Source organism: Littorina saxatilis, linkage group LG8 (assembly GCF_037325665.1).
Source record: "Littorina saxatilis isolate snail1 linkage group LG8, US_GU_Lsax_2.0, whole genome shotgun sequence".
Lineage (NCBI taxonomy): Eukaryota > Metazoa > Mollusca > Gastropoda > Littorinimorpha > Littorinidae > Littorina > Littorina saxatilis.
The window spans coordinates 69,740,411-69,756,650 of NC_090252.1; the positions used below are offsets into that span (position 1 = coordinate 69,740,411).

Here is a 16,240-nt window from a genome sequence, read left to right on the forward strand (position 1 = left end):
GTGCACAAGCTGACAGACTTGAACTCAAAAGTTGCAGAAAATTCTTGGCTGCGACTTTTGAGTTCAAGCCGATCAGTTTGTGCACAGTCCCAAGATTTGTCTATATTTATTTATCACTTAAAATAAAATACAGTTTTTCTTTTAATTAAACTGTAGATATGTCAAAGACTGTTTTGAATAATTTTGGGGGGTAATTTTCTTTAAGAAATAACTCAAGTGAATGCACAAATTGTGTACTAAAGTGTCGGAACAAGGGAGACAATTTGAAGCCATTTTAAAAAACAAAGCAGTATATTGCATAATAATATCCTTCAATTATAACAAGAAATAAGGAATAAACGTCTCTTGACATGTTGTCTACCTAATTATCTTGATCGCATTTATTTAAAGTGGGAATCGTTATGTTCGTAAGCTCACATACAATCATTGATGAAACAAACTCAGACCAGACCAGAGATTTGATTGATAATGGGCCCTTTATTCTATACAGTACCAGAGTAAATTATATAAACCATTACATGACAAAATAAGCTTCTTGCTCTTTGGAGTGATGTGAACCAGTAATGTAGACCTGCCTTTTTTTACGAAGTAGGTACATGCATACCGAAAGATCACCATATGTGTGAAACCATACTGCAGTGTCATTTTTCAGTAGAGAATCAACAGAAAAAGAGCGTATGTTCTCCTTCACCTTCATGTTGTCTTTCTTCAAGCCAGAAACATCTTCAGTCAGACGATTAATCACAGAGGCCTGTTATGTAATTGTCATCTGCAGCTCTGCCAACTTGAGGTAGTCTGTGTTCCAATAACAATACCCTCACATGTAGTCGTGTCCCTCTTTGCAAAGGCATGATCTGGCCCTGGTCCTAAGCTCTCACTAGATGCGGAGGGCAAAGGAATGGCTGCTTCTGTAAATACAAAATCAAATGTATACATTAGCAATATAATTAGCATCAATGATCTTGTTATCAGATTACACATGCATCACACTCACAGCATTTAAGCATGAAAATACCTGAGGGAAATAACTCCTGAAATTGAAAAAAACTTAGGGGTGCGGGAGATGCTCCCCGGAAATTATTTTGGAGTGTTCTATGCAAAATCAAGTCTAGTGCTATTTTTGTTGTTGCATCAATTCAATGGTACATTTCTGGGAATAAAAAAAATGATTCAGCATGAGCTTTATCGATGTCTTGAAAACTGCATCACTATCTGTATCAAGTAACCTCCTTAATCTTCTCGATTCAAGAGTCGGTTGATTCAGAGATACTGTAGCAACAGATCTCTGGTTGATTGCATGCACGCGGCTTGTCGACATATGTCTAGATCTTGTTTGTTTGTTTTCTAAAATCTTGCAATACATTGTTTCGTGACCCTTCTTATGCATCCGTTTTGGGCTGCCGATTCATTTTAAATTTCTTATACACTGATGTAGGAAGACAATTTGAAGTCAGCAGATCATAAATTGATAAAAACAAACAAAGCTTACTTGGCTCTGAGTCTCTTCCAGATCCGATGATATTTTCAGCGTTGACACTGGGGGGTGGAAGCAAAACCGCTTGCTTGTCGTCGGTCTTCACTGAGCGGACAAAGTCACGTCTCCGACCAGTACCTTGTCCTTCTGCTAGAGTCACTTGTTCTTGATGTTCTCTCAAATCCAAGATTACGGGTGGGTACGAAGTCAAAGGAGTTGGCATCGTTGATAGCCGTGCCATTGCCAGACACGAAGTGACGCGAGCAGACTTTTCAATGGCACGACAAACCCCTGTCGTCGGATTGCTTGCACCCATCGCGTCCTTCGCTGTTGCGCCTTCGCAATTGCACCCATCGGAAAGCCATACAATGACAAATTCTGTCCACCGTATTTCTCTTTCTTCATTGATTCCACTGTTGCACTTGCAGTTGTAAACACAACAGTTTGTCTCGTCGTCTCCGCACTTTACTTTGCACCAAGCCTCGTTGTCGATTTTTCCTTTTGCCCCTTTGTTCCGGTAGATCTGACAATAAACTTCACAGCGCATGCGCCAAAATTTAAGTGAAAAAGGTCTATTCGATGTGTTCGCAACAATGACGCCATTCTCATCTAATGCACATTCTTATGATGCCGACAAGCCATACCTCCCATAAACAGTGGTGTACGATACAAAAAGGGGTCGTTTACAACTCTCTCTCTCTCTCTCTCTCTCTCTCTCTCTCTCTCTCTCTCTCTCTCTTACACACACACACACACACACACACACACACACACACACACACACACACACACACACACACACACTGTCACACACACACACACACACGCGCACACACACGTATGAACACAAACCTGCTGTCAAAGAACGCCTCATCAAGCAAGACGTAGAGGTGGCCGTTTTTCAAGCACGCCACGAGGTCGGTGACGGCCTGCTCAACGTCTTCCTCCCTGTTCTGGAAATCATATTGGTGGTGCAACACGCTACCTGGTGTCAGGGAAGGCGTCGGGCCCGCGCTCAGCGACATCCCCAGCTGTTGTGTAATGGATGTGCTGACGGCCCGGGTGGGGTACTGTGTCGACAGGACGTGCACATCGTGCCCCTCTCGCAGCCACCTCACCCCCTGCAGCACTAGCACCACCGTCTTACCTGTTGGAACACAGACATATTAAGGTTAATATGTTGCAAAGCACTGTGAAACTATGGTCAATAGACGACGTGCACATCCGGCCCATTCGCTACCACCTCAACCCCTTCAGTACCAGCACCACCGTCTTACCTGTTGGAAATAAAACCATATATTTAATGTAATATATTACAAAACACTTTGAAAGTAAGGTAATTTAACACGCAGAGAAAACATGAACATTCGGCCCATTCGCTGCCACCTAAACCCCTTCAGTACCTGCACCACCGTCTTACCTGTTGGAACAAAAACCATATTTATGATAATATATTACCGAATAATGTGAAAACAAGGCAGTGGTACACATAGAGACGACTTGCAGATCGTGTCCCTGGTGTCAGGAAAGATGTAGGCCTACGATCAGCCACCTCCACCCCTGCACTACCAGACCTGTCTTACCTGTTCACACACAAAACATAATTAAAACAATCTAGTATTACAAAACATAATTAAAACAATCTAGTATTACAAAACAGTGTGAAAGCAAGGCTCTGTGACATTTAGTTAGTTTCACCTGCTACACGCGAACCACAGCATCAGGAACATAGCAATATGCATGAACATAGATATAACTGCCAAGAAAAACATTAATTTATAAAATAAAATCCATGGACACTAAACCAACATGTCAGTTACAAACTTTACTCTCTGTCAGCTGGATGCCTTTCCTTCAGTTGACACATTTTGCATGGAACCAGACGACACACATAGAATCAAAGGACACACATAGCGTGCACAAAACAAACCGCCTCTTCAACAAAACAGGAAGCTTCTGGTACGATGAGGACTAAGTAACACTTGACGAAAATAACGTCACACACATTGCGTCATGCATTCAAAGAAGACGTCATTTGAGCAATCTAACAGGAATCGGTGCACTGTAAGGAAATTAGAAGCATTGTTCTGTCAGTATGGTTTGCCACAACATCAGTGACGACGACGATGATTTGTTATCGTTCATGACGACGATGAAGACGATGATGATGATGATGATGATGATGATGATGATGATGATGATGATGATGATGATGATGATGATGATGATGATGATGATGATGATGATAAAAAGTTAAAGAACTTTGAAAGGTAGTGGCGGAGGAAGCAGCATCACCATCAGTAGCATTAGTACTTGCTGGGTGATGGTGATGTGATAGTGGTAATGGTGGTGGTGGTGGTGGTGGTAATGGTACGTGGTGGTTGGTCTTTTGTTTGTCGGTGAAGAAGTAGTCAAAATTTGATGCAGCAAAATATGTTTTGAAGTCAACCATGTAAAAAGTCAGCCTGAACTGTGATTAATTATCGGCAGGCTTCAGGCCTAGAAACACCTCCCGTTGAAAACTGTGTGACTTTGAACATAGTCCTTTAATACTTTTGCTTTCAATCACGCGCTACTCTGTCTGAAGGTGCAGTTAGCGGAGTTATCCCCCTTCAGTTTGCTGGCTCTTGCCGGACCTAGACGTTAACCAGACGGCTGAGCTTAGTGTTCACATGGCGACAACTCTTCTTTCCTCTAGCCGGGACAACATTGTTCAGAGAACTGTCAAAAATCAACAAGATCACCAATAAACAAAGAAACAAATGAAATAAGAAAAACTAGCAAGAGAAGGTGTAAGCTTGTCACCTGTTCCTGGCGCTCCCGTAATGCAGACACGTGGCGGGTCTCTGTTTAGCAGGCCGAGCTGTTGCAGGGTCAGAACCAGAAGTGCCAGCCTCCGCCCCAGTTCCGCCACCGCCTGTCCTGCAGTCCGCACCTCCACACGTACGTTGTTGTAGCAGGGGACAGACACCGTGGTGGCCGGTCCAACGAACCTGCAACACACAAAAATAAACAAATAAACAAACAACAAAAAAAGAAAAGATTCGGCCAACGATAAACGATTACAGTGAAAGATAAGAGAATAAACATTGCTCCAGCACTATGACATATTTTTGACATGATGTAATTTCTCTTACCTGGCCACAATATCCAGGTAAAGTTGATCAGTGAGTCGAGTGTCCACAGTACAGGCCATCCTGTGTTGCCACCAGGTGCTCAGCTGTGATAACACGGCGGGTGTCACGTGCCAGTACGATGCAGGCTGGGACAGTTGGTCAGAGCAACAGCACAGCTGAACAGCTTCTGCTGAATTGGCTGCACCCAGGCTCTGACACACCGCCTGCAGCAGAAACATACTTTACGTTAGCGTATGACGCCAGTATTGTGGTATGGTTGGCTGAATGCTGACTCAAGACACTTCCACTGACTATAGTGACTGTGCCCTGTGATGAAGAAAGTGCTGGCAGATCACAGATACGGCAACGTTCCATTGTGCACGTTCATTTGACTTCAGGTATTATCTTTGGTTACGCTATGAACGACAGAGAAGCCAAAGACTGCATATACCATCTGGACTAAACATTGCTACACGACAAAAATAACAGCTTACGATATGGACAGAAGAAAAGCCAAAGACTGCATACCACCAGGACCAGATTAACTACACGGTAAAGTTTACAGCTTAAGATATGGACAGAAAGAAAGCCAAAGACTGGATACCATAGGAACAACATTGACAACACGGTACAGCTGACGTCTTTGGGAAACGTTACAATCATGAAATCGCTGCTGACATTTCGTTTTGGTCAAAACTTGATTTTGACGCTGACAAAAAACCGAACTTATCAACTCCCAAAGAACATGCATTAACCATGTTGTGTGCTTGTAAATACTGTGTTTCTAATTTTGAATGGAACGTTTTCATACAGAATACACCCCCCTCCACCTCCCCACTTCTTCCCCTTCCATACCCTGTTTGATGGGTTTTAGAAAGTCTAACGCAGTTTCCCCCTTCCTCTCCCCCTAGAGAGGGATCTCCCCCTCCCTCTCCCTCCCCCTCCCTCTCCCTCCCCCTCCCTCTCCCTCCCCCTCCCTCTCCCTCTCCCTCCCCCTCCCTCTCCCTCCCTCTCCCTCCCCCTCCCTCCCCTTCCATGCTAGCTCTCTCTTAAGAAAAAGCCCCGCCTTAAATCTTCATCCTTGCCAAATAAAAAATCAGTTCAGCTCTCTCTCTCTCTCTCTCTCTCTCTCTCTCTCTCTCTCTCTCTCTCTCTCTCTCTCTGCCCCCTCCTCCTCCCTCTCATCCTCCCTTTCTCTCTTCCTCTCTCTCTTTCTCGTGCTCTCTCACTCTCAAGAAAAGACCCATCCATAAAATAATCTTCATCCTCGAAAAAAAAAGTTCAGCTGAATGCAGTTCAGTTCTCTCCTTCTCTCTTTCTCTCTCTCTTTCTCTCTCTCTCTCTCTCTCTCTCTCTCTCTCTCTCTCTCTCTCTCTCTCTCTCTCTCTCTCTCTCTCTCTCTCTCTCTCGTTACCTGTTCGAGCTGTGCATCGTTGTCCAAGACTCGCTCTAACTGAGCACTGCTGACGTAAGGCAGGAAGATAGTTTTCCTGACAGTCAGGCATGGTCCGATGTCACTCACAAGGTGCCTCATCATTATCTCCGACTTGTCCAGCTGCTTGACCGCTTGCTTAACCTTCTTGACCACAGTCTGGTTCGAGGCACTGTTGGTTATCCCCACAGACTTGAGCTCTCCGATCAGAATGCCGTGCTGGCGGTGGATCAACAGAAAGTCAAAATCGCCCTGACGATCTTGTGGTAAGTCTTTGGGTCGTGGGAGCTGTGCAGTGGTCGCGGCGTAGGCAGGCTGGTTGAGGTAGCTGCCGAACTGTAGCTGAGACAGGATGAACATGGCCTCGTGACGACTGTCGCCAAGCTCCTGCAGGTTTAGCATCACGTGGTTCTGGGCGAAGTCGTCCTGTAGGTCGCTGTCCTGCATTCCTACTGGAGGGAGATGTGGCCCTGGCTCCTCGGCCCACATATGCTGCGGTACTGTCCATCCCTCAGGATTGGTACTGAGAGCTGTGTGGAGAAACCGGGCACGAGGTTGTGGCTGTAGCACATGTACAGACAGACCGGTACCGGGTACAACATCCCTGACGTAGGGCACTCTGTTAAAATGTACCGGCGGCACACAGTAGGTACGGGTGGCAGCATCAGGGTAGAGTGACGTCACGATGCGCCGCCAGTCGTCAGTACCCTCTTGTTGACTATTTCTGGCCGCCATGGCCTCGGGTTGAAACCTCCACTTGCTACAAGCAGCGTGCTTCCTGACTGTGCACACACCTCACAGCTGTCAGTCTCGGTGCACACAACTCACAGCTGTCAGTCTCGGTGCACACAACTCACAGCTGCCAGTCTCGGTGCACACAACTCACAGCTGTCAGTCTCGGTGCACACAACTCACAGCTGTCAGTCTCGGTGCACACAACTCACAGCTGTCAGTCTCGGTGCACACAACTCACAGCTGCCAGTCTCGGTGCACACAACTCACAGCTGCCAGTCTCGGTGCACTGTACACACAACTCACAGCTGCCAGTCTCGGTGCACTGTACACACAACTCACAGCTGTCAGTCTCGGTGCACACAACTCACAGCTGCCAGTCTCGGTGCACACAACTCACAGCTGTCAGTCTCGGTGCACACAACTCACAGCTGTCAGTCTCGGTGCACACAACTCACAGCTGTCAGTCTCGGTGCACACAACTCACAGCTGCCAGTCTCGTTGCACTGCCGGGTTTGATCAACGACTCGTCTTTCCCTTGCACGCGGTGAAAGAATCAGCCAAGGCTCCACGCATGTCGTGTTCTGCCGGGTATATCTCTCAGCGATATAGTTACACAGGCCTGGTTCTCCTCTAGCTCACTGGGTTTGCCTTCAGACAGAATGTTCCAGATTCTCTTCACACATGTCATGAATGCAGTTTGGCGTGCTTTGTGTTACTGACCGAGGTGGGTGTGGCTCGGAGGCACACGCCTCAATGCTTATTTCTCACAGTCACGCTGAATTCACTGTTACTGATACAAGTCATGTCTCACAGTCCAGATTTCACTGTCACTGACACAAGTAATTTCTCACAGTTCACTGAGTTCACTGTTGACACAAGTCATTTTTCACAGTATAGAATACACTGTCAGTGGCACAAGTTATTTCTCACAGTACAGACTTCACTGTCACTGACACAAGTCATTTCTCACAGGTAGAATTCACTGTCAGTGGCACAAAGTATTTCTCACAGGTAGAATTCACTGTCACTGACACAAGGCGATGATGAAAGTTCGATTCAATCTTCTCAGTCAGTTACAGCAGTGAGCAAACTGATAGAAGTCAAGAGACAGACAGCTGATGTCCGAAGTTAGAGGAGCTGTAGCGGATCTGATCGGGCAATATGCTAAACTGACACAGGTCGCTTCCCACCCTTACTTTACACCGTCTGGAGATATCACTCGTCGTCACAACAAAACTGACACCATCGAGGGGAAAGGGGGGGGGGGGTGCACGTCGCCACGAACACCATGTCTGTCCTCTGTGCAGAACGACGCTGTGTTTGAGAGTACCCTACAAGGCACTGTGTGCGGTAGTACCTTACAACGCACTGTTTGCAATGAGTAGACTGGAAGTGTCCTGCTTAGTGCGGGACCAGAGTTTCTGCACTGCATAATGTTGTCATGGAGTTCTTTCACGTCCACACTCTTGATTTCTTGAACGAATGGTACATACACTGTTTGGTTGCCATAGCATCATTGTTAAGTGTGGCAGAAAGACGAAATGAATTGCTTTAAGATAGAGAATCAATTATTCTTTCTCTCGAAGTGCAACAGTAGTAAAGTTATACCTGTTCGACTTTTCTGTTGCGTTTTTCTAGAAAACAGTTTTGTTTGTTTGGGGTGTCTGAAGGCTCCATTCCGCGGTATAGGTACCATACTACATACCAATTTAACGTCATCTACACATACAATACCAAGCAGACCAGAAGCAAAAAAAACCCAGATGGATTTGGCATAAAGACCTTGCACAATCTAGCAATGCCTTCGGGTGACATAGCAGAAAACAAAAACAACAAAGTCAACATACAAAATATAATGCATGCAATGATCCATGTATTGTAAAATCTGAGAAGTATTAACAAGTGCTGTTCAAGGATATTTATGACTCAATGCAGTCGGAGCTGAGTAGAGACTTGAATACATAGTGCTGTCAATAACTTCTAGCCACGTGAAATGACTGCAGACAAAAAACTTTGACAATTGTTTTTATACAGCTGGAACAAGACCTGATCAGACACCTATGCTTTAATCCCCCCACCACCCCCGCTTTATCTATTATTTATCAATATTTATATTGAAAGTTGTAGCTGAGCTGAATTCAATATTCGCAGAGATAAATAGTACTGCAGAGCAATAATGGCGATCTCGGCATTGCGCCCACCCGTTCCACTTTCGGGTGTAAGCTAGGTCACTTCGAAGGCAATACAACTGCAGATAGTGCGTGAGAAGACCAACATTGCAATCGACCCAAGCTTGTCAATGCTAAAAGGGTACTCACAAGTGTTTTTTCCTGAGAAATGCACGAGTCCCTGTTTCACAGAAAGAAGGCAGTATGCACACAACACAGCCTGTTGTCCGAAAGTCAGTGTGACACCTTGATATGGTTGGCTTTGACAGATATATATATATAACGTGTATCGAGGATCTACATATTGGCGGAGAGCCAATATCTTTGCGTGAAAGAGCATTCAAATGTACAAAGGGAATTTTCTCACTATCTTTTAGTGTAATGTTGATTCTTTATCGTGTTCAGCTTTGTAAAATCTTCACTGCACGGTGGTGACAGGATTGTTTGGACTGATTCCAAAAAGACTGAACCCGCTGCGTGAACGCACCAGAAAGCCTGTACATTGTGTAACAGATACAGCGAATGTCTTGTGATGTCCGTGCGTGCTTGTCCCGCAAACTTAAATAAACCTAAAACAACTGAAAATATAGATCACATCGTGGACAAAGATAGAATTCGAGTTTGGACAAAAAGAAAGCACGAATCTTAAAGGGGTGGGGGTGGGGAGGAGGTGGGGGGTGGGGGGGGGGGGGCATTTCAGTACCACACACCACAGTGACCTCCATGGTTCTCTTCATTCACAAGGACACAATTCAGATACAATGCGGTCTCGATCTTAGTAACTGGCCTTCCACAATTTTTGTGTTTGAATATTGCCGTTCAGAGCACCCAGAAAAGAAGAAAAGAAGAAATGATATTGTTTTTGGAAGAGTCTAAAACGTGCTTTGTTATTGAAGGAGCCTTAACGTCGTGCCTTCAGGCGGCGTAAGACGTAGAACCAACCGACATTTTCCTCAACACTTGACCTAAAAAAAACATTCGCTTATCTCAAAGAGTATTAGGCCCTTTGCCGCCCCCCCCCCCCCCACAACTGTCCCCAAACGGCAAATACCCCGCCAGACAACTGCTCCACACCACTGTATGACAAATTGACCCCACCCCAACACACAGGTATCCACCCCCCTCCAAAATAGATATGTGTGTGTGTGTTAGTGTGAAGGTTTAAACAAGCAACAACCGTTAAGTTAAATTCATTTCTTTTAATTTCATATATAACTTACGTATGATTAAAGCCTCGAACTAACAGCAACCACTTTTACAGAGATATCCTAGAGAATTTGTGACAATTGTCCTTGGGTGGTGGGGGGGGGGGGGAGAGGGGAGCAGCTGCATGTCAGGTGAGACAATTGTCCTGGGGGTCTCCTTGACATGGGGTAGTTGTCACAGTTGGGGGGGGGGGGGGAGGTTTTCCACCGAAAAAGATAATAGCGGTGAACGTTTACTATTTGTTCTACCAGCATGCAGGCAGCGTTGATGTAAACTTCGGGAGCCACTGTTAATCACAATCGACTGGTAACGTCATAAATGGTTTAATAAAACCTGTCACGTCATTTTTCTCATTAATAATTGTGAAACGTATTAGACGAGTGTCTATGCGTTAAAAATATGTTACAGCACATCTTGTTATGTGCTACGGCGAGCACAAAAGAGAAAGCAAACGGTGGAAAACGGTCCAGGTACGTACCAGTAAGCGCCACTCCCACCCCCTCCCCTACATCCCCATTCCAACCCCACCTGGCACTGTGCGTTACCGTAACACGAACCACTGCGACAACCTTTGGCCTGCTTGTTGACATGGTTAGAGTTGTAGACAGTGACTTGAAGAGTGTGATCACCTTGTGACATGGTTAGAGTTGTAGACAGTGACTTGAAGAGTGTGATCACCTTGTGACATGGTTAGAGTTGTAGACAGTGACTTGAAGAGTGTGATCACCTTGTGTCATGGTTAGAGTTGTAGACAGTGACTTGAAGAGTGTGATCACCTTGTGACATGGTTAGAGTTGTAGACAGTGACTTGAAGAGTGTGATCACCTTGTGACATGGTTAGAGTTGTAGACAGTGACTTGAAGAGTGTGATAACCTTGTGCCATGGTTAGAGTTGTAGACAGTGACTTGAAGAGTGTGATCACCTTGTGACATGTTTAGAGTTGTAGACAGTGACTTGAAGAGTGTGATCACCTTGTGACATGGTTAGAGTTGTAGACAGTGACTTGAAGAGTGTGATCACCTTGTGACATGGTTAGAGTTGTAGACAGTGACTTGAAGAGTGTGATCACCTTGTGTCATGGTTAGAGTTGTAGACAGTGACTTGAAGAGTGTGATCACCTTGTGACATGGTTAGAGTTGTAGACAGTGACTTGAAGAGTGTGATCACCTTGTGACATGGTTAGAGTTGTAGACAGTGACTTGAAGAGTGTGATCACCTTGTGTCATGGTTAGAGTTGTAGACAGTGACTTGAAGAGTGTGATCACCTTGTGACATGGTTAGAGTTGTAGACAGTGACTTGAAGAGTGTGATCACCTTGTGACATGGTTAGAGTTGTAGACAGTGACTTGAAGAGTGTGATCACCTTGTGACATGGTTAGAGTTGTAGACAGTGACTTGAAGAGTGTGATCACCTTGTGTCATGGTTAGAGTTGTAGACAGTGACTTGAAGAGTGTGATCACCTTGTGACATGGTTAGAGTTGTAGACAGTCACATGAAGAGTGTGATCACCTTGTTGACATGGTTAGAGTTGTAGACAGTGACATGAAGAGTGTGATCACCTTGTTGACATGGTTAGAGTTGTAGACAGTGACTTGAAGAGTGTGATCACCTTGTGACATAGCCACGTGTTGGTGAATGATAGCGAATCTAAACATATTTGCGAGACTACTTTCCCACACAAAAGACCCTAACAGGTATAAATAAATTCAACAACTATAGGCTGTAAGAGTGTTGTGTGAATAAACTCAGAACCATGCCATGAAAATGTCTTTATTCCCCCCTCTGCTTCTTTACCTCTGTAAACTTGTAGGGGTAGTTATTTTTCGATAATGACCCAGCAACCAAACAAATAACGACCCAGCAACAGCCTGAATCCTCGATAGTGCAATGGGTTGAGAAGTTGTTCCGTTTCGGTACTACTTTTTGCGACTGAAAAGTTCCGAACGCTCTAACGTACGAAGTATACATCTCTGGAGCAAACAATACAAACATACCGCATTTAAATTAACAACTACAGGCCTGAACACATGAATCTTCATATAAAATCCATGAGTTCGGTTGTTTTCTGAATCTAGATTTGCCGTGCCGCTCAAACGTTCATCACAAGCAATTTCCCGCAAGGCAAGTAACTCATACTTTGTCTAGCGACAAGAGTAGTTCCCCTTCTTTTCACTCAGTTTCTTCGACAACAGACTGCAATCCGACGGTCAGTTTTCAACAATATTTCATTTAATAAACAGATCACACGCAACCAAATGCACACATCTCATCAATTTAAACAACATAAAGCGGTTTCATACAGTATTTTCCCCAGAAAACTGAACTTCATACAGTTTTTAACGTTGGAACACGGGTGCAAAAGGTTCGTCTGCTAGTCCCATTTGACGAAAGAACGTGACATTATCCTAAGCGATACCGAAACATATACAGAACACACAATATCTGCCTTTGCCGCCACAGCAGAATAACAGCATATCTGTGTACTTGATTTTAGTCCAAAATAGGAAAACTGACAAGAAGTGTTAACAGAATGGAATGATTTGAACGGAACTATACAACCGCGCATTAATCGATCGCCTGCGCAGGTTGACTGGTTGAGTGAATAGGATTCGATCAAACTTTCGCAAAAAAACTCCTCTTTTCTTTGAATAACTGAAGAAAGGAGGAATAAAGAGGTTACACACCTCGTCTCAGTGATTATAAAAAAATAATGGTCTCAGTTCGCGGTCATGAAAAAGCTCGCTAAAGCTCGCATTTTTCATGATCCGCTAACTTCGACCATTATTTTTGATAATCACTGAGACTCGGCATGTAACCTCTACATATTCGCGCCGACTGTGATTCGTGTGCATGCTAGTGAGAATCCGGGGGCGTGTAGCTCACTTGGCACAGCACTGGATTTGTGATACTTTGATCTCGGGTTCGAATCCCGGCCGGGACGGACACAGGCCGATTTGTATGTGCGGACTCAGGGACAGTATGGATGTGTCAACCCGTATCACTACAGTGGCACATAGAGTACGTGGGTAGCGCGACTCTTGTTGCCGCTAGCCGTTTGAACCCTTTGGTACACTCCGCTGTTAAAACTGTTAGGGGATTATATTTGGACAGACGCCAAACCGCTACGCTGTTTGCCGTGAAATTAATAGCTTTCTTATAAAGATTCAACAAAAACTGTTTCAATACGCTAAGAAATGCGTCAAAGCAAGTTGTGATAGCTGACATGATTGATTATTGCGGGTAACGACCCTAACACTGATCAACAAGCAGTGTTGTAGCGTGTCCAGTCACGAGTGTGTTGCACACTACCTTCACGATCCACCTGGCGTGTTGCCTTTATTCAGACGTCACAGTGACGTTTGGTGTAAATCTTGACATGTATACAACTCCACACACTGGCTTGAACAGCGTATTGACACTGCGTCAATGCCGTGAGTTGTAGAAACGTCAAGTCAACTCACAGTTGGCAATGACTTCCACACTGAAGCCCTCCGAAACGACTGCAACTGAGAGAGAGAGAGAGAGAGAGAGAGAGAGAGAGAGAGAGAGAGAGAGAGACAGAGACAGAGACAGAGAGACAGATACAGAGAGAGAGACAGAGACAGAGAGAGACAGAGAGAGCTAGAGAGAGAGAGAGCTAGAGAGAGAGAGAGAGAGAGAGAGAGAGAGAGAGACAGAGACAGAGACAGAGACAGAGACAGAGAGAGAGAGGCAGAGAGAGACAGAGAGAGCTAGAGAGAGAGAGAGAGAGAGACAGAGAGAGCTAGAGAGAGAGAGAGAGAGAGAGCTAGAGAGAGAGAGAGAGAGACAGAGACAGAGACAGAGACAGAGACAGAGAGAGACAGAGAGAGCTAGAGAGAGAGAGAGACAATGACAATGACAATGACAATGACAAATCTTTATTTTTCGAGGGTGACAAGAATAAGCATAGATATGCTTTTTTGCATCTGGCCCTCGCCCTAAAGAGGGACTAAACTATTTTACTATAACTATGACTAGGGAAAAAAAGGTTACATAAAAACATTAATGGTAGAACATATAAGTTTATGTACATGAAGCGCATTATGTAGAAGCATTGTAGATCATAAGGTAGTGTTCAAAATTGGGTGTAAAGCAATGCAGACAAACGGAAAGTAACCCAACAATACATTAGCTCAGCAAAACAATGTATTACAGAGCCAAATCTTCGTGATTTTGTCACAATAAACCATAATTCCGATAATGAACAACTGTATACAAAGAAAACATACCAATCAAGTTTATTTGTTCATAGAGTTCATTAAATGGAAAGAATATTTGGTTCTAAAAGAATCTGTGTTGGTGGATTGCCGCAGGGCGTCCGGAAGAGCGTTCCAGAGGCTGCTTCCTGAATAAACAAGACTTGATTTAAATAGGTCTATCCTAGGAAGAGGAGTGTTTAGTTTTATAAAGTGGTGCGAATTCTTCAAAGAGAACTTTGAGCAAATGGTTTCGGGTGCATTTTCTGTCATAATTTTATGCATCATTATTCCTTTGTTGTAATTCATTCTTGACTTCAGAGGTAGGACCCCTATGTTGATGTAGTCTGAGTCGGTGAGAGTAGTCTGTTTGAGTAATACTACTTTTAGCGCTCTTTTGTGTAATCTGCTGAGTAGCTTTAGGGAATTATCACTTGCAGAGTCCCATAGAGTGGATGCGTAATCAATAAGAGACTGAATATGAGCAGTGAAAAATAACTTCCTGGCTTGACAATTAAGGAAGTGTTTAATTCTAGATAAGAGGTACACTTTCTTTGACACTAATTTACTAAGTTGTTCAATGTGAGTTGACCAAGACAGGTTGTTATCGATGTGGACACCTAGAACTTTGTGATGGTCGACTTTTTCCACTATATTGCCGTCAATCATTAAATCGGGACCAGTTGAGGTAAAATTCTGTCGTTTTTGTCTAGTTGTAATTATCATATATTTGGTTTTCTTTGGGTTAAGAGACATGTGATTTAGGTCAGTCCATTCTGTCAGCTGGTTTAGACTTCCTTGGAGGGATTCTGATAAGCGAGTTAAATTTTTGTTACTGGAGTGAATTGTGGTATCATCTGCAAAAAGTTCACATAAATGTTGAATATAAAGGGGGAGGTCATTAACATATATTGAGAAGAGCAGAGGTCCTAATACCGATCCTTGTGGTACACCGTAATCTACAGCTTGCATGCTCGATGCTCTAGTGTTTGTAAGAACTGTCTGTTGTCTGTCAGAGAGGAATGAACTAACAAGATTGATAGTATCATATCCGACGCCATACAAACCGAATTTTCTAAGCAATAATGTGTGATCAATTACGTCAAAGGCTTTTGCAAAGTCTACGAAAATGGCACCACAGAATTCATTATCGTTTATTTTGTCCAACCACTGATCAACAAGAGAGATTAAGGCAGTGTGGCAGGAATGCTTAGCTCTAAATCCTGATTGTTTAGGATGGAATAAGTTGTTTTGGTTGAAATGTGTTAGGATGTGTTTGTTGATATGCTTTTCCAGTGGTTTTGATAACACAGACAAAATGGAAATTGGCCTATAATTTGAGGGGTCTCTTTTGTCACCTGATTTAAACAGAGGAATGACTTTAGCCTGTTTCAGGGCGACTGGAAAATATTTTTTGTCTAAACAGAGATTGTAAATGTAGGTAAGTGTTTCAGAAATTACGGGGGCTGACAATTTAAGAATCCTACCATCAAGCCCATCGAGCCCCCCGGGTGCCTGTTCGCTTGAGGTGTGTAAGTGCGTGAAAAACTTCAGGTACTGTAAGAAGGGGAATTTTTGCTTGACATGAAATTTGTTTTGATTTGCAAAATTCTTCTAAAACTTTCAAATCATTTAATTTGGACTTGTCATTTTTAATCACATTTTCAGCAATTTTGGAAAAATGTGTGTTTAAAGCATCGGGAGATATGTCCTTGATACAACTCGGATGACTGGCAGCCTTTTTATTCGTAAGTTCATTTATTGCCTTCCATATATATTCTTTGAGTTTTGCTTTGAACTTGATGCTAGGTCACGAAAATATTTTATCTTTTTTGTTCGTTTAAGTGAATTTACCTTATTTCTCTGTTCTCTGTATTCCTCTTCCTTGCC

At 43.8% G+C, this 16,240-nt stretch overlaps 1 protein-coding gene across 1 annotated transcript; it reads right to left on the reverse strand.

Annotated features, from left to right (window-relative positions):
* Positions 1 to 2,079: 2,079 nt before the first annotated feature.
* Positions 2,080 to 7,949, reverse strand: LOC138974833 (uncharacterized). The gene is made up of 5 exons (XM_070347559.1): positions 6,005 to 7,949; positions 4,612 to 4,814; positions 4,280 to 4,467; positions 2,327 to 2,621; positions 2,080 to 2,083 (listed from the first exon to the last, which is right to left on the reverse strand). Exons 1-5 carry the CDS (start codon positions 6,755 to 6,757, stop codon positions 2,080 to 2,082), a joined length of 1,443 nt encoding a protein of 480 aa, XP_070203660.1. The 5' UTR covers positions 6,758 to 7,949.
* Positions 7,950 to 16,240: the final 8,291 nt, after the last annotated feature.